This window comes from Herpailurus yagouaroundi, unplaced genomic scaffold (assembly GCF_014898765.1).
Source record: "Herpailurus yagouaroundi ecotype Mexico unplaced genomic scaffold, PumYag 141, whole genome shotgun sequence".
In the NCBI taxonomy this organism is placed as follows: Eukaryota; Metazoa; Chordata; class Mammalia; order Carnivora; family Felidae; genus Herpailurus; species Herpailurus yagouaroundi.
Window position 1 is genome coordinate 39,150,712 of NW_024412396.1, and position 25,207 is coordinate 39,175,918.

Consider the following 25,207-nt stretch of genomic DNA (forward strand, 5'->3'; position numbering starts at 1 on the left):
TCTATGGAATAAAAAGTTCCCCCACTGCTACTTGCAGAGATAAGTCACTATTAACATTTAAAGAGAAATGTAAAAGGTTCTAAAGTAATGCTTGTATTTTTCAAGCATATTTTTAGTTCAAAAGATAAAAACGTTCTAAAATATTTTTATAAATATTTTTATCCATAAAAAGACATTTTTATTTTTAATTAAACGTAAGAACATACTAAACCTTTAGAGTGACCAGCTTTTTATTAGGATACCTTGGAAAAATACGTAGAAAGATGAAAAAATTAGCAGTAAACAAAAATTCACGTTTAAATTAGATTATGGTGGTGTCCCCCTTTAAGCTCTGGCGGCCAACTCTTGCCCCCACTCCCCATGGGCTCTTATGTTTAAAAATATGGATAAAGCACTATGAAAGAAAATTTTATCACAAAATAATAGACTACTTTGAAATAAAAAAGTCATTCTGCTATTATACTTTCATTGTTGTATTTCCACGGACCCAAAATGAATTTTGCAAGATAATTTCTTTTTCCTCAATGAAATACCTGCTTACTATTTAACCATTTTAAAATATAGATGCAAATATTTACTAAATATATATTTTTAAATAGATGCAAATCACTTTATTTCTAAAAAAGCTTAGTACTATTTAGAATCATTAGAATATTTACATTTAAATACTCCAACATAATCTATGTGTATTAAGCAAGTAGGAGCTCTGACAGAAAACAGTCTGATTTGGTTTTATAAATAATGAAGATGATTTAAAATGTAAAAAACTGAGCTTACAAAATATAGCTCAAACCACCTGATTTTTTAAAGTCATATCAGCCATCTACTTCTAAAAAGTCCTTATCAAAGCTATTTCTTAAACCCAACATTTACTAACTCAACAGATGGGTTTTAAAAATGAGGAATGTAATTTTACTTTCAACTCACTGATTATATACTCAACTGGCAGCTTTAAAAAAAATAATTTTAGAATACATGAAGACCTGAATTAAACCATTTTCAGCGTTTTTCCAGGATTGTTTGCTAACTGGCTTGTTTTTACATATGAGCTTTAAACAGATCTATCACAGGTAGAACACAAAGATAATTACTTGCGACTATAAAACCTTTCAAGGAAGCTCCCAACATCACATCACTGCTTCTTCCTTTTCTTGTAAGAATCATTACTGTGAACTCGAACTCGCTGGTACACAGAGGATGCTATTTTCATGCTGTCTTTCTTTGTAAATGTCTTGTCTAATGCTCCAGGTTTCCAAAGTAACAACTGTGCATCTTCCCCTCCGGTTAGCAAAGAATCATCCTGCATATTCCAACAGAAAGAACGGACTGTAGCAGCATGCCCTCCGTGAAGGCTGGTCACATGAATCAATCCTGCTGTAGTACAGCTCAGTAAGTGAATAATTCCTGTGTTTGTTCCCCCAACAACAAACAATTTGTCCATTTTTTCGTGATACAGGCCACCAACCAAATAGTCCAAAATGCCTCCTTTCACATTAATTACTTCTCTGACATCCTGGATGTTCAAACGTGTAATTGGTTCATCAGTATCCAGATGATTAAGATCCCACCAACAAAATCCTTCATCGTGCGTCATGCAATAAATCTGTTTATAGTCCTTCCCAGACCAACCAATACAGCTTACGGAAGAAACAGAGTTACAGGTCATAACCAGTGCATCTTCTTCATTATCAATACTAATATCAAATACATTCACCAGGCCATCAGTTGAACCAGAGACCACCATGTTGGGATTGCTGGGATGGAAGCGTACTTGAGTGACATCATCACTGTGTGTCTCTGAATATGCTCCAAGTGGGTCTTTAGAAGTAGACAAATCCTGAGAATTAATTCTTGCATCCCAAAATACCAGCAATGCATCATCATCAACTTTTTCTGTACCAGCGCAAATGACGTGATCATTACAGCTGATATCAAAACTAATGAAAATATTGGAAGGGTAACCCTGGAACAGCTGGACAGGTTTTTCACTGGCTAATCGAGCATCCCAACATTTTACAGTGCCGTCAGTACATGATGAATATATATTGTCACAAGAATTTGCAAATTTGACTCCATTGAGAAGTCCAGGATAGCCACGAAATTCTCGTAGTATGTATAACCTCTCTTTATCATAGATTCTGATTGATCCGTTAGAACATAAAACAGCGATCAAGCTTTCTTTTTCTGCTTGTACAGTTTTTGATGCATCTATACCCAGCAGGTAAGTAGGCTCTGTAGTCCCCGAGGAACGTTTAACAATGTTCAGGTTAGCGAATTGTTCCTCAATCCTCTCCATGTCAGGAGGAGCATTCAAAGTGCAGTACAAATCTGTAAGAAAAATACAAAGAATTAAAATTAAACCCAAAGCTTCTCAAAATTATGATTAAATCAAGAACATTTCCCTTTTAGGGCTGGCACAAAACAAAAGAAAAAAAAATAAAATCTATTCTAATATTTTAATCTTTCCCTGCCATGATATGGCTAAAACTTAGTTGCCTCCTTCTGATTCAATCGGTCTTGAATACTGAATCTACCATATATGCTTTATGCCAGTAAGAGAATTTTACAACATATATATGTGTTGCTCAGCAGTTCCTTTCAGCTTAAACTCAATTATTGGTCATACTCCTAATTCTCAGCATTCTCCACTTTGGGATCATCTTCTCCTGGCCCTAGCTGCCTTAGTGTAACTTTTAGAATTTAAATCTAGTTGTGAACGCAGAAAAGTGGTCCTCCAAAGATGTCTAAGCCTTCATCCCTGGAACCTGTGAATGTTAGAGGTTTCCTGGCAAAGAGGAATTGAGGCAGCTAATCAGCTGACCTTTAAAAAAAACTTTTTTAAATTAGTGAAGTATAATTGGCACACAATGTTACATTAATTTCAGGTGTACAACACAGTGACTCACAAGTCTGTATCTTATGCTCACCCCAAGTGTAGCTACCATCTGTCACCATACATTGTTACAATACCACGGACTATATATATTCCCCATGCTTTTTTACCTCTGTCACTTACTCATTCCATAAGTGGAAGCCTTTATCTCCCACTCCCCTCTATCCATGTTGCCTACCTCTCTCCACCGCTCCCCTCTGGCAACCATCAGTTTGTTCTGTGTATTTATGATCTGTTTCTGCTTTTTGTTTTTAAAATTCCACATATACGTGAAATCATATGGTATTTGTCTTTCTCTGTTGGACCTATTTCACTTAGCATAATAGCCCCTGGATCCATCCATGTTGTCATGAATGACAAGATCTCATTCCCTTTTTTGTAGCTCGGTAGTATTGTAAATGATGCTGCAACAAACACAGGGGAGCATGTATCTTTTTAAATGAGGGTTTTCATTTTCTTTGGGTAAATACCCAGTAGTAGAATTATTGGGTCATTTGGTATTCCTATTTTACATTTTTAAAGGAACCTCCATACTGTCTTGTACAGTGGCTGCACCAGTTTCATTCCCCCCGATAGTAGTATGTGAGGGAGACACGTGGGTGATTCAGTCGGTTGAGTGCCTGACTCTTGATTTCAGCTCAGGTTATGATCCCAGGTTTTGGGATCAAGCCCCAAGCTGGGCTCTGTGCAGAGTGTGGAGCCTGCTTAAAATTCTCTCTCTCCTCTCACCTCTCTTCTCTCTGTCCCTCCTCCCCTGCCTGCACACACTATCTCTATTTAAAAAATAAATTAAAAAAAAAAAGCGCATGAGGGTTTCTTTTTCTCCACGTCCTTACCAACACTTGTTATTTCATGTCTTTTTGACTCTAGCCATTCTGACAGGTGTAAGGTGATATCTCGTTGTGGTTTTGATTTGCATTTCCCGGTGATTAGTGATGTTGAGCATCATTTCCTGTATTCATTTGCCATCTGTACGTCTTCTTTGCAAAAATGCCTATTCAGATCTTCTGCTCATTTCATTTGGATTATTTGGCTTCTGTGCTGAGTTGTGCTTATAGCTGATCTTATAATAGGGAGATTATTCTGGATTAGCTGGGTGGAGCCAATGTAATCACTAGTGTTTTGGTTTTTTTTTAATTTTTTTTTAATGCTCATTTTTAAGTGAGAGAGACAGAGCAAGAGCTGGGGAGGGGCAGAGGGAGAGGGAGACACAGAATCCGAAGCAGCTCCAGGCTCTGAGCTGTCAGCACAGAGCCCAACGTGGGGCTCAAACCCACAAACTGTGAGATCATGACCTGAGCCAAAGATGGACACTTAACCGCCTGAGCCACTCAGGCTCCCCACCAGTGTTCTTAAAAGTAGAAGGAGCCACCTGGATGGCCCAGGTGGTTGAGTGTCCCACTCTTGATTTCAGCTCAGGAAATGATTCCAGGGTTGTGGGATCAAGCTCCATGTCGGGCTCCATGCTGAGCATGGAGCCTGCGTAAAATTCTCTCTCTCTCTCTCTCTCTCTCTCTCTCTCTCTCTCTCTCTCTCTCTCCCCCCCTCCCCCGCCCACTCTAAAATTAAAAACAAAAAAAAGTAAATGGAGGAGGCAGAACATGATGAGAATCAGAGATAGGTGTTGCTACGTTACAGCTACAGAAAGATACATTGCTGGTTTGGGTGAAGAAGGTCAAGAAGTGGCTGGACCCAGGGTGCCTGGTTGGCTCACTCAGTTAAGCATCCAACTCTTGGTTTCAGCTCAGGTCACGATCTCACGGTTTGTGAGATGGCGCCCTGAGTAGGGCTCTGCACTGACGGTACAGAACCTGTCTGGGAGTCTCTGCCCCACTGCTGCTCTCTCCCCCTCAAAATAAATAAACATTTACAAAAAAATTAGTGGGCGGCCTCTAGAACCTAGAAAAGGCCAAGACTTGTTCCCCTTTAGAGCCTCCAGATGGAAATGCAGCCCTGGCTAACACCACCATTTTCACCCAGTGAAATCTAATTTGGGTTTCTGAACCCCGGAATTATAATATAATAAACTTGTGTTGTTTCAAGCCACCAAGTTTGTAGTAACCTGTTACAGCAACAATAGGAAACAATACAACAGGGGTTCCCAGTATGAAATTCTGGAGAAGTACTTCTCAGGCTGTAGTAGCTTGTAAATGGTGGAGCTGGAATGTGGACCTAGGCACTCTGTCCAAGGACTGTGCTCTTCATGACCACGCTAGATTGTCTATTTTTTTCTTTCCTTCTCTTTCTTTCTTTCTTTCTTTCTTTCTTTCTTTCTTTCTTTCTTTCTTAATGTTTACTTTTGAGAGAGAGAGACAGAACGAGAGCAGGGGAGGGACAGAAAGAGAGAGAGAGAGAGAGAGAGAGGGAGACACAGAATCCAAAGCAGGCTCCAGGCTCTGAGCTATCAGCACAGAGCCTGATGCAGGGCTCAAACCCACAAACTGTGAGATCTTGACCTGAGCTGAAACCAAGAGTCAGCTAGCTGTTCAATGGACTGAGCCACTCAAACACTGCTATTTTTTTATTTTAGAGAGAGACAGAGTGCACAAGCAGGGAAGACAGGCAGAGGGGGAAGGGAGAGAGAGAGAGAGAATTTTAATTTTAAGCAGGCTCCATGCTCAGCACAGAGCCCAAAACAGGGTTCAATCCCATGACCCTGGGATCATGATCTAAGCCAAAATCATGAGTCAGATGCTCAACCAACTGAGCCACCCAGGTGTCCTAGGTTGATGAGAATTTTAAATAACCAAGTTTATCATGCCTTTTAGCTAACAGTAATTTGTAGGACTATGACCATGCTCTCAAGCAGAACAGTAGTGCTGTACTCCTTCCCTCCAGTACATTGCCTGGAGAGTCTGTTTCACATTGGAAAAGTTCCCTGTGTGGCTTTAATTCAACGGATTCTGGGGGTTGATGGGACAGGCAGAGCGGGCCCCAGATTAAATACTACAGCGAACTTAACACTTTAAGACTGTAGCAATGATAATAATCACAGTGGTTGTCCACATGATACACTGTTCAAATAAGGATAGAAGGAAGGAAGGAATGGAGGGAGGGAGAGAGGGAGGGAGGAAGGAAAGAAGGAAGGAAGAGGAAGAAAGGAAGAAAAAGGGAGGGAGGAGAAGGAAGAAGAAAGATATTAGAAGTAAGGTAGGTATATCTTACAACAATCTCAAACTATAGAGCTTATATTCATTCACAGATACAAACAGTAAAATAATTCAATCTCTTATGGGGAAACATGAAAACCTCTACTTATGTTTTAACACATTCATATGCAAGTGAATCATATTTGAAATATAACCTTCCAAGGCTAGGTAGTTAATTCTTAATTTTACATACGAATGAATCATTCTAAGATGATATATACTTTTTCTTCTACGTATAGCCCTTATCTGAGGTTTCTTGGCATGACCCACTTCCCAGTCCTGAAGAGAAGCCATAGGATCTCTTTTCTTCCCACTCTATACTCTCGCTGGGTAACTTCTGTCATATTCACATTTCAAGCACCACTACATGTTAATGATCTCATCTATTTACAAATCTATATTTCTGTCTACTGGCCATTTCTCCTTACTGTATCCCACTACACCCCAAAATAAAGTGATTATTTATGCCCCCCCCCCAACCCCACCAAGCCTTCCCCTTAAAAACAAACACAATGTACACTTCACAATTGTCTCCACTTTGGTCGACGGTATTAACAGCATGACAGCATTCTCATCTACTCAGTTAAGCCAGAACCTCTGCGATATCTAATTCTCATTGCTCAGGCCTCTCATCCAAACAATTTCCAAATCCTACTTTTGGGCTGCAGGATGCTTAGTGAAGTATTAAGTTAAATCTATTTCTGTAGATCAAAACAATATTGACAACCTCATATGATTCAATCTAACAAAAACATATGAAAAGAACACACAAGATTAACCATAATTTTTCTCTATTTGTTTCTGTTAGATGCATAAAAGGAAGATTAGCATTCTAGATTTCAACAGGCTAGTGACAGCCGCGTGAGCCTTTCTTATGTCAACATATATACACACACACACCCAAGTGGAAAGGGGTGCAAAAAGAAGGGGACAGACAAGAGTACTAAAGAATACGGAGGAGAAAAGAAATGAAAATAAGCCACAAGGGAACAACAGAAAAAGGAATGTACAAAAAAGGCGGGGGAAGGGGGGAGATACTGCCCCAGCTCTGGAGTCATACACAGGTGAGGTGAGACAATCTAAGAAGAGATCCAGATAATGGAAGTTTAGTAAAGTCTAAAGCTATGCGTGGCTAAAAAGAAGTTTTCTTCATTTTACAAAGATTGCCTGTTACAGTTAGCTAGCAATCATAGCCACTTTAAATATGGGCCTAAGGATGCTGAGAACGGAGGTAGAACAATTACTAATATCTCATCTTGAACCACCTAGTGCAGATCAGGAAACGGCAGGACCTCAAACCTGCTGTTGTGGTTCTTGCTGGGATACAGAGTTCTCACGTCTGAATATGATGCAGAGGGTGGAAGATGTTTATAAAGACGACATAAAACAAACATCTCAGGACGAGTTTTAAGGGGGTAAGAATATTAAATTCTTGACGAACTGCCATCTTGGAACACATTAGATGGAAGTGCTGACCAATCTCTTATCTCAACAATTATCCTTAGGGGCACTGGGGTGGCTCAGTCGGTTGAGCGTCCGACCCTGGATTTCAGCTCAGGTCATGATCCCAGGATTGTGGGATTCTTGAGATTCTCTCTCTCAAATTAAAAAATAATAAAAATTGTCCTGAGATAATTAACAGTTGTTTACTTAATAGCAAAATCCCTAAACATAAGTATGAATTCCTCATCACTTGTGTCTTAATAAGATTTAAGTTCTTTAATCAATTAAAATACTATTTCACTTTATTTCCTATTAAAATAAAACCAATAAAATGTTCTTTCTGTATATGAAGTGCATCCCAAACGTATCTAGCTGCAACTAGGTATTGCTCTTATTCTAAGCTGGCTAAGTTTAAGTATGAAATCTGAAGGACAGCCTAGCTTAAATATTTCTATAATGGAAGAGGAAGTAGCTTTCTTTTCCACTTAAATAAAAAGCAAAAAAAGAAAATAACATATATTTTACATCTCTTAAACTATTGACTATGGGGTGGCAGCCATCTGTAACTTGGCATCATGGCTGTCCTCAGACCTCTGGTGAAGCCCAAGATTGCTAAAAAGAGGACCAAGAAGTTCATCCAGCACCAGTCAGACCGACATGTCAAAATCAAGCGCAACCGGCAGAAACCCAGAGGCATTGACAATAGAGTGCGCAGAAGACTCAAGGGCCAGATCTTGATGCCCAACGTTGGTTACGGGAGCAACAAGAAGACAAAGCACATGCTGCCCCGTGGCTTCCGGAAGTTCCTAGTCCACAATGTCAAGGAGCTTGAGGTGCTGCTGATGTGCAACAAATCTTACTGTGCAGAGACTGCTCACAAGGTCTCCTCCAAGAACCATAAAGCCATTGTGGAAAGAGCAGCTCAGTTGGCCATCAGAGTCACGAATCCCAATGCCAGACTGTGCAGCGAAGAAAATGAATAGACAGCTTATGTGCATATCATATTTGTGTTAATAAAACCATAAAACTAAAAAAAAAAGAAAGAAAGAAAAGAAACTATTGACTATGAAAGGACTATACCAAAGGTCTTCTGCATATTATTTTGCATGAAATCAGAAATGGAGGTATCCTTAGAAATACATATATTTCTGGGGCACCTAGGTGGCTCAGTTGTTTAAGCGTCCAACTCTTGATTTCAGCTCAGGTCATGATCTCGCGGTTCGTGGGATTGAGCCCAGCATCAGGCTCCGCATTGACAGCACAGAGCCTGCTTGGGATTCTCTCTTTCTCTCTCTGGCCCTCCGAGCTTGGCTTGTGCTCCCTGTCTCTCTCTCAAGATAAATAAACATTAAAAAAAAAAAAATACATGTATTTCTATCTTGCAGGTATGAATGTTCACCATACGTGAAAGATTTGACAGCATAAACATATATGCTTTTATACTTTTACTACTGAAGAGTAACAGTTGTATGGGAAGTATATGTTGGACATAAGACTAGTTTTCTTTTGAGACAATTTATCAGACTTGAGTCAGAAAAACTTAATTCCCCACAGCTGAAACTTAGTATTGCCCACTTACTATAAGGAATTAGCTATGATGACTGGGATGCAGAGGTCTGGCAAATGTCCCAAATGTAGGGAAAAGTTTAATGGGGAAAAGGCATTCAGGAATGGGCATTAATAAGTTCACAATCTACACTTACAATTTAACTACAATGCTACAATGCTACTGCATTTATCAAATTAGGCAAGGATAACTGAGCCTCACAGAGAAGAAAATAATCATAACTGGAGTTCAACGAATGCTGGGCTCTGTGCTACCAACTTACTAGTTTTTTGTTTTTTTTAATCATAATCATTTAACCTTACAGGATAGGGATTATTATCCTCATTTTTTAAAAATGTTTACTTATTTTTGAGGGAGGGAGACAGAGGACCTGAAGCGGGCTCTGTGCTGTCAGCAGAGAGCCCGATGGCAAGGCTCCAGCTCACGAACCATGAAAATCATGGCCTGAGCCAAAGTCAGACGCTTAAGCAGCTGAGCCACCCAGGAACTCATTATACCCATTTTACAGAGGAAATTGAAGCTCCGAGGGACTGAGTACTTGTCAATGCTCTCACAGCCACTAAGGTGAGGATGTGGGGGGAGTTTGGTTCGAAACCCAAGTTGTAACTTCAAAAACCTGAGAACCTGTGCTCACTCTAATACTATGCTGTTGCTCTTCAATATAAGTACTGAATGTCAACTATAATTAAGGAACATGCCTATTAGCCTTTGAGAGGGGGAATTACGTGTTAACCCCACATATAAGCAGCGGAGAAAGAAAGGGAGCAGGAGGATTAAAAAAACACATACTGGCCTGGAAAAATATTACAATAAGCAACCATCACTTACTCATTATTTTTCTGTGTCCCCCTTTTCTTCCTTTTTAAACTTCTTATTATGGAATTTGTATGGAGTAGAGAATATGCACCCATCAGCCAGCATGAACAATTACATTCCTCAAAAGTTGTGATTAGGATTGGAGGGTCCCTTATACATCATATATTATTTGAAAGGCAGTTAAGGAGCTCTAGTGGACAGTATGATGGAACCTCTCCAACTCATCCTTCTCTCCCTCCTCCATGTGGCATCAACATGGTTTGAAGACTTGACCCTAGCTCCAGGGGCAGATCCTGATTAGCCTAAACCAATAACAGTAATTCTATCCTTTTAAACCAGTAATTCTATCCTTTTAATTCTATCCTTGGTTCAGAAACTTATATTCTTGCCAATCTATTCAGTATTCTCCTTCCAACTATAATTTGTTCAGACGTGCAACACTAATTCTAAAGCGGACCCAATTCAACTGATGGGAAGAACTTTTCTTCCATTAGTCCATGTTAATGAGATTCTACATTTTCTATTTAAGTCAGTTTGTAGCAGAGTTTTTATTAATGCAGCCGGAACCACTCTAACTAATTAAATATAATCAAATAAAGTCTTGGGTGTATCAGCGAGTACTCACTTAAGGTAAGAGGCTCCTATAAAGGAAGATTTAGGGAACATATTTTAAGAAGTCAAATTTCATTCACACTGAACAAAGGGACCTTGATCTTCTGTTCCCTTTAAAACATCTATCCTCTCCTACACCCCATCTTTCAAATTTCTTGTCCAAAAATAAAGGGAAAAAATAAAATACACAAAAAACTTCCCAGAAGACTCTATAAATGATATCTTTAGAATCAGGGATCCTACCATTAATACAGAGCAAATCTATATTTGCTCTACAAAATAAAAAAACAACCACTGAAATGATACAATGTTTAAAAACAATGTAAAACTCCATCTGGTAAGTTTCTGTATATTTTTTAAATGTATTTATATTTTTTAATATCTAAAATAGTCATATGGTTTAGAATTCAAAAGGTTCCAAAACTAATGTCTTGGCTCGTCCTCAAGCCCCTTTCCTCTCCCTGAAGGCAACAAATATTGCCAGTTTCTTCTGAATACTTTCAGAGATTATCAATTTGAAAATAATGCAGTGAAGTTATTTTCAGCTTATCAAAAAACTGTGAGTGTGGTACAACAGAAAAAGCAATAGGCTTAAGAATTAAACATCCTGGGGGGCTCAGTCAGTTAAGCATCTGACTTCGGCTCAGGTCATGATCTCACAGCTCATGAGTTCAAGTCCCACGTCAGGCTCTGTGCGGACAGCTCAGAGCCTGGAGCCTGCTTCAGATTCTGTGTCTACCTCTCTCTCTCTGCCCCTCGCCCGCCCCCCCCTTAAATAAATAAATATTAAAAAAAAGAAAAAGAATCAAACATTTTGGGGTGCCTGGGTGGCTCAGTCAGTTAAGCATCTGACTTTTGATTTCAGCTCAGGTCATGATTTCAGTCATGAAATCAAGCCCCGCTGAGCACAGAGCCTGCTTCAGATTCTCTATCCCTCTCTCTCAAAAAAAAAAAAAAAAAAAAAAAAATTAAAAATTAGAAGGGAAAAAAAAAAAAAGAATCAGGGGCACCCAGTGGCTCAGTCGGTTAAGCATTCAATTCTTGGTTTTAGCTCAGGTCATAATCTCACAGTTCATGGGTTCGAGCCCTGCATCACTGCGCTGTTAGTGCAGAGCCTGCTTGGAATTCTCTTTCTCTCTCTCTCTCTCTGTCTGTCTCTCTCTCTCTCTCCCTCCATCCCTCCCTCTCTGTCCCCACCTGTCTCTCTCACTCTCAAAATAAACAAACTTAAAAAAAATAAAATAAAAAAAGAATCAAACATCCTAATTTCATGCTCTTGTTCTGCCATAAAACTAGCAAAGTCATCATAGTACAAATTACCTGAACTCTCTAAGCCTCAGTTTCCCCATCTTTAAGTAGGGATAAAGCAGTGTTTGGCTGGCTGTCAGAAGAGCATGCAGCTCTTGATCTTGGGGTCATAAGTTCAAGCCTAATGTTGGATACAGAGATCACTTAAATAAATTAAAAAAAAAAAATAACGTGGAGATAAAAATGGACACTCTCAATATTGAGTACCTATTATGGCTAAGTACTATGCTAAATGCTGGAGATTCAGATCAAAAACATATTTGCTGTCTTTAAGAAGTTAGGAGACCAGGGGCGCCTGGGTGGCGCAGTCGGTTAAGCGTCGGACTTCAGCCAGGTCACGATCTCGCGGTCCGTGAGTTCGAGCCCCGCGTCAGGCTCTGGGCTGATGGCTCGGAGCCTGGAGCCTGTTTCCGATTCTGTGTCTCCCTCTCTCTCTGCCCCTCCCCTGTTCATGCTCTGTCTCTCTCTGTCGCAAAAATAAATAAATGTTGAAAAAAAAATTTTTTTAAATAAAATAAATAAATAAATAAATATATAAATAAAAAAAGAAGTTAGGAGACTGAACAGTAAACAATTACAATATAGTATAAGAACAGGGGTAATCACAGAATACAGGAACACAGAAGTATTAGAGGGCACAATTCTTGGCATTAAGAAAATAAGCAACAAATGTTAATTTCCTTTCTTCTAATGAACTTTCATGTGCTTTGCATTCATTTTATTTCATTTTACATTCAAATTTTAAAAATTTATAATTCTTAAAGGTTTTAAAATAGGTAAGCAGTCTCAGTTACTTTTATATTAAAACTTTTTTAAAAAAATGAATCAATATGCAAAATTTCATGAACACTAGTATCAAACAAATAATTCTCAAATCTGAATAAACTACTAATATATCAAACTGAGCTGGTGCTTTTTAAGATTTTATTTTTCACCTTATAATGAAAAATACACTTGTAAAGAGCAAATAAACTTCAACATGTTTTATAAGACGATACAGTTTCACTGCTATAAGTTTATCTTTTAGTTAGGTACTAGTCAGAAAAGCTTAAGATCTAACCTATTAAAAATACCCTTTGAGCTCCTTGAACAAATGGCTGATTCTAGGTCTGGGGCAGGGAAAATTCAAGATCAGCAGAGAGCATCAAATAATGCCAGAAAGAAAAGTAGTGCTAAATACATAAATAAATAAATAAATAAATAAATAAATAAATAAATAAATAAACAAACAAACAAACAAACAAACAAATAAATAAGGCACAAGAGCCAAGGTCTCCCACTGGTCACACCAGACTAATTTGAACAGCAAAATAACGGTTACATTGGATTATAATCTCAAGAATAAAATACTCATGAATCCATATGGATAAAAATAAACGCCTATATAAGTAAATAAACAAGGGAAGAGGGGCGCCTGGGTGGCTCAGTCGGTTAAGCGTCCGACTTCGGCTCAGGTCATGATCTCGCGGTCCGTGATTTCGAGCCCCACGTCGGGCTCTGTGCTGACAGCTCAGAGCCTGGAGCCTGTTTCAGATTCTGTGTCTCTCTCTCTCTCTGCCCCTCCCCCATTCATGCTCTGTCTCTCCTTGTCTCAAAAATGAATAAAACGTTAAAAAAAATTTTTTTTTAAACAAGGGAAGAATTCTAATTTAAGGAGATATACCTCCTCCAGGAGGTGGAGCTTAATTCTCCTCCCCTCCAGTACAGACTAGTCTTAATTACTTGCTTCAAAGAATAGAGTATGAAAAGAGTAAAAAATAGTAACTTTACGTAGAGGAACCTGGAAGATATCACCTTACCCAACTGATGAAGGTTAAATCGTGTTGATGTCACGTGCCCCCTGGTGTGACATGATGGGAAAGATCCTTCGCTTCTGTGGTATTCTTCCCCCTAATCCATCACCCCGGTGGAATCATGAGAAAACATCACACAAACCTACATTCAGGGATATCTTACAAACACCTGGTTGGTACTCTTCAAAAGTTTCAAGGTCATGAAAAATAAGCAAGATCTGAGAGACTGTCACAGGCCGGAGGAGACTAAGGAGGTTCGACAACTAAATGTGGATGTGGTATCCTTGACTGGACTGACCAGAAAAAGGATATTAGTGGAAAAGCTGGTGAAATCCAAACAAACTGTATAGTTTAGTCAATAGTATTGTACCAGTGTTAATTTCTTAGTTTGGGTAAATGTTATCAAATTTGATTTGGAGACATTAACATTAGGGTGAAGGGTATATAGAAACTGTAGTATCTTTGCAACTCTTCTAGAAACCTAATCTTATTCAAAAAACACTTTTTTAAAATGTTCTTGATACACATCATGGACGTTTGGAGGAATAAGAAAGGATTTTGCATACATACGTGCTAGGAATGTTGCTATGCCAAAAAGCTCTTATGTCAGTCTCAATTCCAGACCTGAGATAACTCAGGCCAGTCATGAAGGCCACCACCAACCTCTCCCCCAGTCAGCTCTCTCTTTTCATTATAAAAATATAAAAAATAAAATCTAACACTCCCAGATTTGGAAAGAAGTCAATTGAGGAGGAAGGTAGGCAACCTCAGAAACACTCTAAGAAGTAAATACCCTTACTTACTAAACCACAGGAGCTCAGCAAAGAGGGCTGCTAGGGCTTACTGTATTTCTAAAGTCTATGCTACTTGTGGGAAATGAGAAGCAGCTCACAGGAGTGGGATATACCCAGGACTTGGTACGGATCTCAGAGGAGAAAACAGAGACCAGGGCCCCCAAGGTTTGCCTCAGTCTAAGTGACTAGTTTTTGCAAGTGGAAGTACATCGTGTCATGTTTGGGCCAGGTGATCCGGACGTGGTGTGTCTTCACCTTCTCTTCACCTAACTGCTGGCTGGATGCAGAGGACTTCAGAGCCCTCTGGTTGAGCCATAAAATGAAAGGGTGTGAGCCCTCCAGTCATCACATGAAAGGCTACCTGCTCACCAGAAAAACCTACGTCTGAGTATATCCATCAGTTGTGTAGATACCTGAAACATATAGTTTAAAAAACTGAAAAACAAAATGACCCCAACCTCATAATACTATTCACATTTTCTTTAGGTGAAATCCAAAGTGGGGGGGAGGGCGCCTGGGTGGCTCAGTCAGTTAAGCGACCGACTCCTGATTTCGGCTCAGGTCATGATCTCGTGGTTTATGAGACTGAGCCCCACATTGGGCTCATGCTGACAACACAGAGCCCGCTTGGGATTCTCTCTCTCTCAAAATAAATAAACTTAAAAATAAAAGGGCAATTAATTTCTTATACTAAAGAAACACCAGACCTTCAGCACTTACATTTTATTTATTTTTTATTAAATCCACATTAAATGTAATACTACTTAGAGAAAATGTATAATATACCATCCCATTTTAATAAAATCATTCCTATGCACATTTCTGCTCACTCTATCTGTATATATGTGCAGAAAGATCTCCAGAATAACGTTCGTAAAATGTATTTCAAATATCTGGAGTGCATATGTGTACATGTGCACGCACATGGGGGTGTGTGTTGTCTTTCTAGTACTTTTCTATATTGCTAAATTTTTTTTTTAATGTTCATTTATTTTTGAGAGAGAGACTGAGACAGAGCGCAAGTAGGAGAGGGGCAGAGACAGAGGGAGACACAGAATCCGAAGCAGGCTCCAAACTCTGAGCTGTCAGCACAGGGCTTGACACGGGGCTCAAACTCACAAACTGTGAGATCATGACCTGAGCCAAAGTCGGTCGCTCAACCAACTGAGCAACCCAGGCACCCCATATATTGCTAAAATTTTTAATAATTAACAACTAATATACAGTAAGGCTGGTTTCTGAACTCAAGCATTCTTGTTCCAGAGCCCACAGTATTAACTCCTATATTATACTTCCCCTATAATAAGGCACACCTACAGATATGTAACATTATACATATATGTGCATTATTCATAGACGTATGTATAATAAGTATACATCAGATTTTATTTATTTATTTAGTAATTTCTATGCCCAGTGTGGGGCTTGAACGCACAACTCCAAGAGTCACATGCTTTACCAACTGAGCCAGCCAGGCATCCTAAGTACATATCATATTTTTAAAAAATAAGGGTGGGGGCGGCTGGGTGACTCAGTTGGTTAAGTGTCTACCTCCTGACTTTGGCTTAGGTCATGATTTCATGGTTCGTGGGTTTGGGCCACATGTCGGGCTCTGTGCTGGCTCTGCCCCTCTCTCTGCTCTTGCCCCACTAGTGCGTGCGTGCACACATGCTCTCTCTCTCTCAAAATAAATAAACTTAAAAACAATATGGGTAGATGATGTTAGCTGTATAGTAAGCATATATCATAGTTATTTTTTAAAAAGGGGACAGACTATATTAATAGAGCACTTGGAAGGAGTAGCTACTACTGTCATATATTAATAGCAAACATGAAAAATCTAATGGGAGCCACAAAAATCTCTATGCTGGATATTAAAGAAGCTTATTAGTTATCAAGCATATCTAATGTCAGCGTATCTGTTAAAATTTTTTTTTTAACGTTTATTTATTTTTGAGACAGAGAGAGACACAGCATGAATGGGGGAGGGGCAGAGAGAGAGAGAGAGAGAGACACAGAATCGGAAGCAGGCTCCAGGCTCTGAGCCATCAGCCCAGAGCCTGACGCGGGGCTCGAACTCACGGACCGCGAGATTGTGACCTGGCTGAAGTCGGACGCTTAACCGACTGAGCCACCCAGGCGCCCCTAATGTCAGCCTATCTGAAGCAAAACTGCACAAGTAAAACTTAGGAAGCTGGTTATTAATATTTATTTCAGAAAAACCAGGAAGAGTGAAATAGTAACAGTCACTCCTATTCAGTATCAGTATGTCTTAGAGGAAACAATACCTTGGGATAAAAAGTATGCATTGGTTTAACTTCAGCAGAACATCTCTCAGAAAACGTTTATGTCAAAAATTTAGACAAATTTGTGTGTGTATTTTAAACTAACACAGAACTGGCTTTGAAACAATTTGCCAAAGAGCCATTTGTTTTCAATTGGGAAGAAGTGCTGAATATTGAGTGGAAGGTATGCTAAACTGACATCTGCTACAACTTCGATGTAATTTTAAATATCATATTCATTAATGACTGAGACTAAATGTCTTTGTAAATTAATCCTGCTTAGTGAGTCTGAATATGCTATTCTTATTCACAGGAATGTTCAAAGATACTGGCTGCAACAACATATGGCATCTCATGCATTAAATACACTAAAATTCGTAGAGAAAGCAGAGTTTTTAAAGTGCAGGAATCTGTTACCAAGGAAAAGGGGGAGGGGGAGGAGGGAATGACACACACACTTTCTCATGCAGTCGGGGATACAACATTCAAGTATCAAGTTCCAGATATAACATTCAAGTATCTTTTTAAAAACAAAGACATTTTTCTCAGTAACATCCTGCGCTGTCTAATTTCTCAAGTAAATCTTCCACCGAAAAGTCACGCTTTGAAGTAAATCTATGAACGCCCTGCTTCTTTCAACAAGAACAATTAACTGTGTTTGCCTTTCCAGAACAACCAGCTGGTTAACCAAATAGAGACAGAAACCAAACTTCCCCAGTCACCAGATGTCTTAATTTGGAACAGTTAGTAGCAGTGTGGAATAATCCAAAATTTTGAGTTGGTACTATATGTTTACTACTTCTTTTTATAAGTCTGAATAGACGTTTTTAAAAATTAAGCACATGCATTCTCTTTAATAACTGCAAAAAAAGGTGGGGGATAAAAAGAACCAATGCCTAGAGGCCATAACAGAATGATGTTAACATCTAAGAACCAGCCACTTGCATATTATATTATAGTTAGAAATTGATAAGCAATATCAACATTAAATCTGCTCAGAAGTCCTAAAGAATGACCCTTTTCAATAATTCAAAACCAAATCTTGAAGGATGGGAATGACAGGCCTAGAACACACTGGATTCAGCAAAGAACACAGGCAAAGTCCTAGCTTTCACTGAGGCCAGTGGGGTGACAGACAGCTATTAGACAAATAACTAATTATAATAATGAAAAGTCAAAGTGGTATGAAAAATAATACCGGTTAAGGCCAGAAAAATGAGGCAGGACAAGCCTTTTGGATTCAGTCATTAAAGGAAAATCTCGGGGTGTCTGGGTGGCCCAGTCAGTCAAGGGTCTGACTCTTGGTTTCAGCCCAGGTCATGATCTCACACTCAGTGAGACTGAGCCCTGGCGCTTCAGGCTCTGCACTGACAGCACAGAGCCTGTTTGGGATTCTCTCTCTCTCTGCCCTTCCCCTGTTCATCCCCTGCTCAAAATAAATAAATAAACTTCAAAAAATAAATAAAGGAAAATCTCTCCCATGAGGTGACATTTCAGCTGAGACCAGAAGGAAATGAGGGTGTGGGCTAAAAGCCTCCTGGGCAGAGAGAAACAGCAAGTGGTCCACAGCAGCTGAAGATGAGTCAGAGAAGGAAAGTGGTACAGAAAATAAGGTTAAAGAGGTAGCTGGAGACAAATAAGGGCTTTGCAGGGCCACGGTCGGAACATTCAATTTTATTTATTTATCTTTAACGTTTATTTATTTTGAGAGAGAGAGAGAGAGAGAGGCGGGGGTGGGGGTTGGGGGGGGGGGGGAGAATCCAAAGCAGGCTCCAGGCTCTGAGCTGTCAGCACAGAGCCTAACGCAGGGCTTGACCTCATGAACTGTGAGGTCATGACCCGAGCCAAAATCAGATGCTTAACTGAAGGAGCCACCCAGGCACCCGTATATTTTATTCTTAAGTGAGAAGGAAAGCCAGTTGAGAGCGTGAGAGATGTTTGTGGAGGGATTCCTCTGGCTGCTGCCTAGAGCACAGACCTTGGGGGAAGAATGGAAGTAAGTGAAAGGTTTGTGCAAAATTCTGGGCAGCAGATATAAAAGAGAGAAATGGCTGGATACAGGCCACAATTATGAAAGAGGAATAAACAGAATTTCCTGATTAGACTGCAAGTAGGGTATGGGGAGAGGTGACAAAGATGGATGATTCTTAGGTTTCTGGCCTGAGCAACAAGGCCAATGTTGGCATGTTACTTTTAGGGTAATTACAAGTTTTTAAGAAAATTACAAGATGGTTAATTAGATAATTAGACAAGTATCCAATTGCTTAAATAGTCTTTACTGATCGACCATGGTATATTAATACACTGGAATTCTACATGGCAATAAAAAACCATATACTACTGGTACATGCAACGATAATGGAAGAATCTCAGAACTGTTTAGTGACAGAAGCCTGAAACAGAAGGATACTATTATAATTTCACTTACACAGAATTTAAAAACAGGCAAAACAAGTCTAAAATGGTAGAAATCACAATACTGGTTATCTTTTGAGGGGGATACGGACTGGGAAGGACAACAGGAGAACTTTGTGGGTGGTGATTATGCACAGATATATGCATTTGAAAAACAAACAAACCATCATGGAGGAGAATGACCCCCTGCTTCCACCATGATTCTCACCTTGAGTGAAAAGCATCAATGGCTGAAAGAGGAAGAAGACGGTGTCACGAAATCCCTTATTTGGCATAGGTAAGCAGGGCCTGCTAAAAGTTGACAGTGGAGGAGGAACAATGAGGAAAACTCTTCAGCATACCAGGCGCAATACTAAGCACAAGATATTAACAGCCCACCGCTGAAGAATTTCAAGTCTGTAGTATACTAAAGGTAACCATAGCAACAACAAAACCCAAGCCAGCTCACCTACTGATTAGACTATTCAATCCTTGACACTAACAGTCTGATAGAAGCAGAGATGTGTCCACTTCCAGGAATAAATATTTTTTACCTCAGTATCTACTATTCTTCTACATACAATACCCAGAATTCAATTAAAAAAAAAAAAGTAAAAAAAGAAAAAAAGAAAAAAAGAGACGCACACAAGCAAGAAAAAAACAAATTGTCAAGAAATAAGGCAATGACTAGAAAAGACATGGAGATCACCCAAATAATGGACTTTAAAATGATCATGAATTGGCTATTAAAAACAAAACAAACAAAAAACAATAAATGATGGTGAGAATGTGAAGCAATTGGAACCCTTATACAATATCAGTGGGAATGTGAAATGTAGCAGCCTGTGAAAAAGTTTGGTAGTTTCTCATAAAGTTCAACATATGTTCATGCAAATATTTGTATAGGATTGTTCACAGTAGCACTATTCATAATAGCAAAAAACAACCCAAGTGTTTATTGATGGATGAGTGAATAAACAATATATGGCATACCCATGCAATGGAACATTATTCTGCCATAAAAAGGAATGAAGTCCTGCTAAATGTTACAACATGGATAAACCTTGAAAACATTATGCTAAGACCATATATTTAACACAAAAGACCACATATTGTATGATTCCATTTATATGAAATGTCTAGAAGAGGCAAACTTGTACATCTAAAAGATTAACGGTTGCCAGGGGCTGGGGGAAGAGGGAAATTTGAAGTGACTGCTAAGAGATATAAAAAAACTATGGGAGTCAGTGGACAAAGAGTGACATTTTTTTTTTTCAACGTTTATTTATTTTTGGGACAGAGAGAGACAGAGCATGAACAGGGGAGGGGCAGAGAGAGGGAAACATAGAATCGGAAACAGGCTCCAGGCTCTGAGCCATCAGCCCAGAGCCTGACGCGGGGCTCAAACTCACGGACCGCGAGATTGTGACCTGGCTGAAGTCGGACGCTTAACCGACTGCGCCACCCAGGCGCCCCAAAGAGTGACATTTTTAAAGCATTCAAAGAAAAGGAAAATTTGTCAACACAAAGCTCTATACCCAGCAAAAATACCTTTCCAAAAAAAAAAAAAAAAGGCTAAAAGAAAAACAATCAGAAAAAAGCTGAGAGGAATCATTGCCAGTAGTGTGCAAAATAAGAAATGTTAAAGAAAGTTATTCAGCCAGACAAGTACTGGAAATCTAGATTGACATGAAGGAATAAAGAGAACTGAAAATGGTAAATATGAGGGTAAATTTAAGACCCTGCTCTTCTTTTAAAAATCTCCTTAAAAAACAATTGGCTGTTTAAAGCAAAAAATACTAACAACATATTAGAGTGTTATTAAAAGTCAAATACATGACAGCATTAGTAAGAGGACAGGAGGGAAGAAATGGAAACATATGCTGCAATATATGTTCTTACACCACAATTTGTTATCACATTATCTAAAGGCAGACTTTATAGAAGTTAAAGAAGTACATTATTATATATATTATATAACACATATGACATCATTTATATTATATATATAACTATATTATATATATGATATTATATATTATTTGAAGGTGGACTTTACACAAGTTAAAGAAGTGCATTGTAAACCCTAGAGCAACAACTAAAGGAAAAAACAGGTACAATTAGCAAACTAATAGTAGAGATAAAATGTAATTATAAAAACACTTAATCCAAAAGACAGCAAGAAAGAAGAAAAAAGGAACAAAAAACTAAAGAGAAAAATAAAAAAATCTAGAAACAACTAGCAAATGGTAGATTTAAATCCAACCATATCAGCAATTACATTAAATATAAATGATCTGAACATCTCAATTGAAAGGCAGAGATTCTCAGGGGAAAGAGGCAAGACCCAACCATATGCTGTCCAAAGGAAAACTATTTCAAATATAAAGCAGATTAAAAGTAAATGGATAGAAAAGGATATACCATGCAAACATTAATAAAAGGAAAGCTACAGTGGCTTCTTAATACCAGACAAAGGAGAAGTCAGAATAAGAAATTGACTCAAAATTGATCATAGATGTAAACATGACAGCAAGAACTACAGAATTCCAAGGAAAAAAAATAGGGAAGCTATGACCATAAGATTGGTGGAGATTTCTTAGAATACAAAAAGCATGTACTAGAAAAGAAAAACTTGTAAATTGAAATTTAAAACTTCTGCTTTTTGAACAAGAGCGATATGGGGGACAGTGCATATGAGGATTTCACAGGAGGTGAGATAGTTTGCTGAAAGGTGTTAAGTGTGGTGTGAATGTGAGAGTGTCCTGACAGACTGGGGTACAAAGATGGTCAAAGAGGATCCCATAACTATCTCTTTGGTAGCTTTAACTAAAGCGGCAGTAGTAGGTAAGTAAGGTGTGGTGGGTGTCTTCAGGGAAATGAATCTAATTTTTGGGTGTAGTAACTCAGATGTCAGTGATAGCCCCTGCGTTTTTGGGTAAGTACTTTAAGGGCATTCCCTTCTCTCTCATATACAAAAAGGAAAGAGGGTAGCTGATAATTTGTGTATCCAAGGGCAGGGGGATTTATTAAGCTTTCCTTCAAGGTCTTAAAACTATCTTGGTCATCCCAAACAATGGGGTATATGTGGAATACTCCTTAATGAACCAACAAGGAGAAATTTGGGGTCCAATTATGACAATAGCCAGCCAGCCCCCCAAAAAAAACCTGTAAGTGACATTTGCCTTTAGGGTTTGGAAAGTTGAAAATGTCTTCAAACCTTTAAACTAGGTACAGTCCCTGTTATGAGATTAAATGTCCTAAATATCAAACCTCAGTTTGGAAAAATTGTAATTTTTCCTTTGAGACCCTATGTCCTTCAATGGCTAAGATTTTCAACACGTAAACACTCTCTTTTTGTGAGGAGCATTGGAAGGGCAAGCAAAAAAGCAAATCGTCCACATATTATAGTAATGGAGCCTTCAGAGAATTTTGTCATTTAAGTCAGCTTCTAAAACTTGTGAGAAGAAAGACTCTCAGTGAAGCCCTGAGGCATGACTGTCTAGGAATACAGTTATCCTTCCCAGGTAAAGGCAAAAAGATATTAATTATCCCTACCAACAAGGATCTTTTAAAATCCATTGCATAAGTCAATCAAAGTTAAAAAAAAAATGCTTCTAGTAGGAATGGATACCAATAGCATGTGGAGATTAAGGATGACGGGGAGGCAGGGACTTAGAATGTTATTTATTGCCCTAGGTCTTAGACAAATCTCCATCCTCAGCCACTTGATTTTTTGCAGGCAAAATAGGGTATTACGAGGACTGGTGCAAAGGATAACGAGTCCTTGAGACTTATCATTCTCTGTAATAAGCCTTATGCCCTGTAAGCTTTATTTATAGGATATTGTTTTTTTTGTTGGGAGAGTTTTTTGAGGGGTCAATCTGGATCTTAACGGGAGGGGCAATATGAACTCTGCCTACATCTGTTAACGATTTTGCCCAAAAAGTGGGGGTTACCAGGTTTAACAGCAGGGACGAGTCTGAAGTTTAGACTTCCTTGGCTTGTAGAGTGCAAGGAAGGGCAAAGAGGATTGAATTTTCCTAAGTGTTGGGATTCAAACTCAATGGTTATTTCCCTTTTGAGAGAAAAAAAATGGCAACATTAGATTTCTCCAGAAAATCTCCTTCTAATGTGTGGGAACTAAATCATTGAGGAGAAATGGGTAGCTCAACTTGCCAAAGTCCCAGACAAAAACATATGGGCTTAGAAATAGGCACACATTGTGGTTTATTTAAGACCCCCACTATCTGGGGCACCTGGGTGGCTCAGTCAGTTAAGCGTCTGACTTCAGCTCAGGTCATGACTTCACGGTTCATGGGTTCGAGTTCCGATTCAGGCTGTGTGCTAACAGCTCAGAGCCTGGAGCCTGCTTCAGATTCCATGTCTCCCTCTCTCTCTGCCCCTCCCCTGCTTGCACTGTCTCTGACTCTCAAAAAAATGAATAAATGTTAAAAAATTTTAAAAAACAAAAGACCCTCACTGAGCATACATATTTTATTTATTTTGATTTTTCTTAAGTTTATTTATTTTTGACAGAGAGAGAGAGAGAGAGAGAGAGAGAGAGAGAGAGAGAGCAAGCGTGAGCTAGGGAGGGGGCTAGCTCTGAATCTGAAGCAGGCTCCAGGCTCTGAGCTGTCAGCACAGAGCCTGATGCAGGGCTTGAACTCACGAACCGTGAGATCATGACCTGCGCCGAAGTCAGACGCTTAACCAACTGAGCCACCCAGGCGCCCCCTGGGTGAGCATACGTATTTTAGAGGAAGACTCTTTAATTGTAGTGTACTCTGTCAGTGTAGCTACTGATAGTGTAGCTCCTGAGTCCATTTCTAGCAATCTGTTTTCCAATGGCCAGGTTTTTTGCAGTAATGACATAGTTCTAGAAGATGGCTTTGGAGTTTCCATATTGGAAACCTTGGAAGTTACCTTTCCAAGGTAAAGACTCAAAATATTAGTTGTCTTTTTTTCTGGTGTCATCCTCTAGGGTGCAAGTAATTGATTAGCCAGATTGACAAAGTCAGGGATGCACACTGTCTCCCGTTCTATACGGGTTCTTTTGACCAACAGGAAGAAGTCCTTGTTTGGGCCATTCACGAACATGGAATTAAAAGCCACCAGCGTGGATTCAACATCTATGGAAAGTCCAGAATTTTAAAAAATGATGTAGAGTCTGCTTTATTAGTCATGGACAGATTTAGTAGGCTTTTGAGTGTGTGCCTGAATTTTGTTCCAGTCCACGGGTTTGGGGAAGGCCCTAGGAATGGCTTCATGTGGCCTTTTGTCCAGTCTGCAAGCCTGATCATATAAAAGGGTTGGTGGTTGATTTAGTTTAAACTCTAGAGATTGTTTGGGATTTCCCCAAACAGCAGTTTTAATCCATTGTTACACTTTGACCTTCTCTGATACGCATGTGGGCTAACTGATAAGAAATGGAAGAGCAGTTTGGCGAGTTATACTTTCAACAATGAATTCCTCAACAAATGCATGGAGACCCCAGTTACCTTGGGAAAATTCTTATAGTCCTAACTTTGGCCTTTGTCCATGGAGTGTAGGAAATCTGGGGTGGTTTAGAATCCTCAGGTTTAATTTTGAAAGGGAAGGTTTTAATGAGATCAGTGGATGAGGTTTCAGTAATAGGAAAGAAAGGAAGTTTAGAGAGAGGGTAAAGGGTTAAGAGAAGGCAAACAGGAAGATAGAGGAGGTAGAATAGTAAGGTTAGGAAAGACCTTGGTTAGCAGCAAGAACAGGCCTCTGGTGTTTTCTTCTTACACATTGTTAGTTATTTATTTGCTTTAATTTAGCAACAGTATTTTGTAAGGAAGCAATTTTAGAATCCTGAACACATTTGGAAGCTTCCAGATACCAATTAAAATAACCATCCCACTTGGATTGTTTAGTATTGTAAACATGGTCTTCTAAATCAGTTCAGAGAAAAATAAGTTTGGGGAGATCAAAGTTTCCACATAATGGTCACTGGAGTTCTAGGTTATCCTTAGTAAAACTGATTTAGTCAAACGTGTGTGAGGAAGGGCTGTAATTTTTTAACATAAAACCAGCGAGGGTTCCCCAAGGGGGGGCCACCCTTAGAAAACTCAGATGACTGGGATCCCATTATCAGAAATAAGAGTACATACCAGAAGGAAAATCCGCCCT

The 25,207-nt window shown here is 39.1% G+C and overlaps 2 protein-coding genes across 8 annotated transcripts in view; one reads left to right on the top strand and one right to left on the bottom strand.

The window, feature by feature from the left end:
• Positions 1-206: 206 nt before the first annotated feature.
• The window catches only part of WDR89 (WD repeat domain 89), a 38,020-nt gene continuing 13,019 nt past the window's right edge, over positions 207-25,207 (bottom strand). For 4 of the 7 annotated variants that reach the window (XM_040477350.1, XM_040477349.1, XM_040477347.1 and 1 more), the window contains one exon: positions 207-2,328. In XM_040477350.1, the coding sequence (XP_040333284.1) occupies positions 1,133-2,296 (1,164 nt within the window). In that variant the 5' untranslated portion in view covers positions 2,297-2,328 and the 3' untranslated portion in view covers positions 207-1,132. Of the gene's footprint in view, positions 2,329-3,729; positions 3,760-3,804; positions 3,957-25,207 lie in introns of those variants that run through there. The other 3 variants (XR_005790948.1, XR_005790947.1, XM_040477351.1) reach the window with 2 other exon arrangements.
• Positions 8,040-8,515, top strand: LOC121031885 (60S ribosomal protein L32-like). The gene has a single exon (XM_040477352.1). The coding sequence runs from the start codon at positions 8,061-8,063 to the stop codon at positions 8,466-8,468; it is 408 nt and encodes a 135-aa protein (XP_040333286.1). The 5' UTR covers positions 8,040-8,060; the 3' UTR covers positions 8,469-8,515.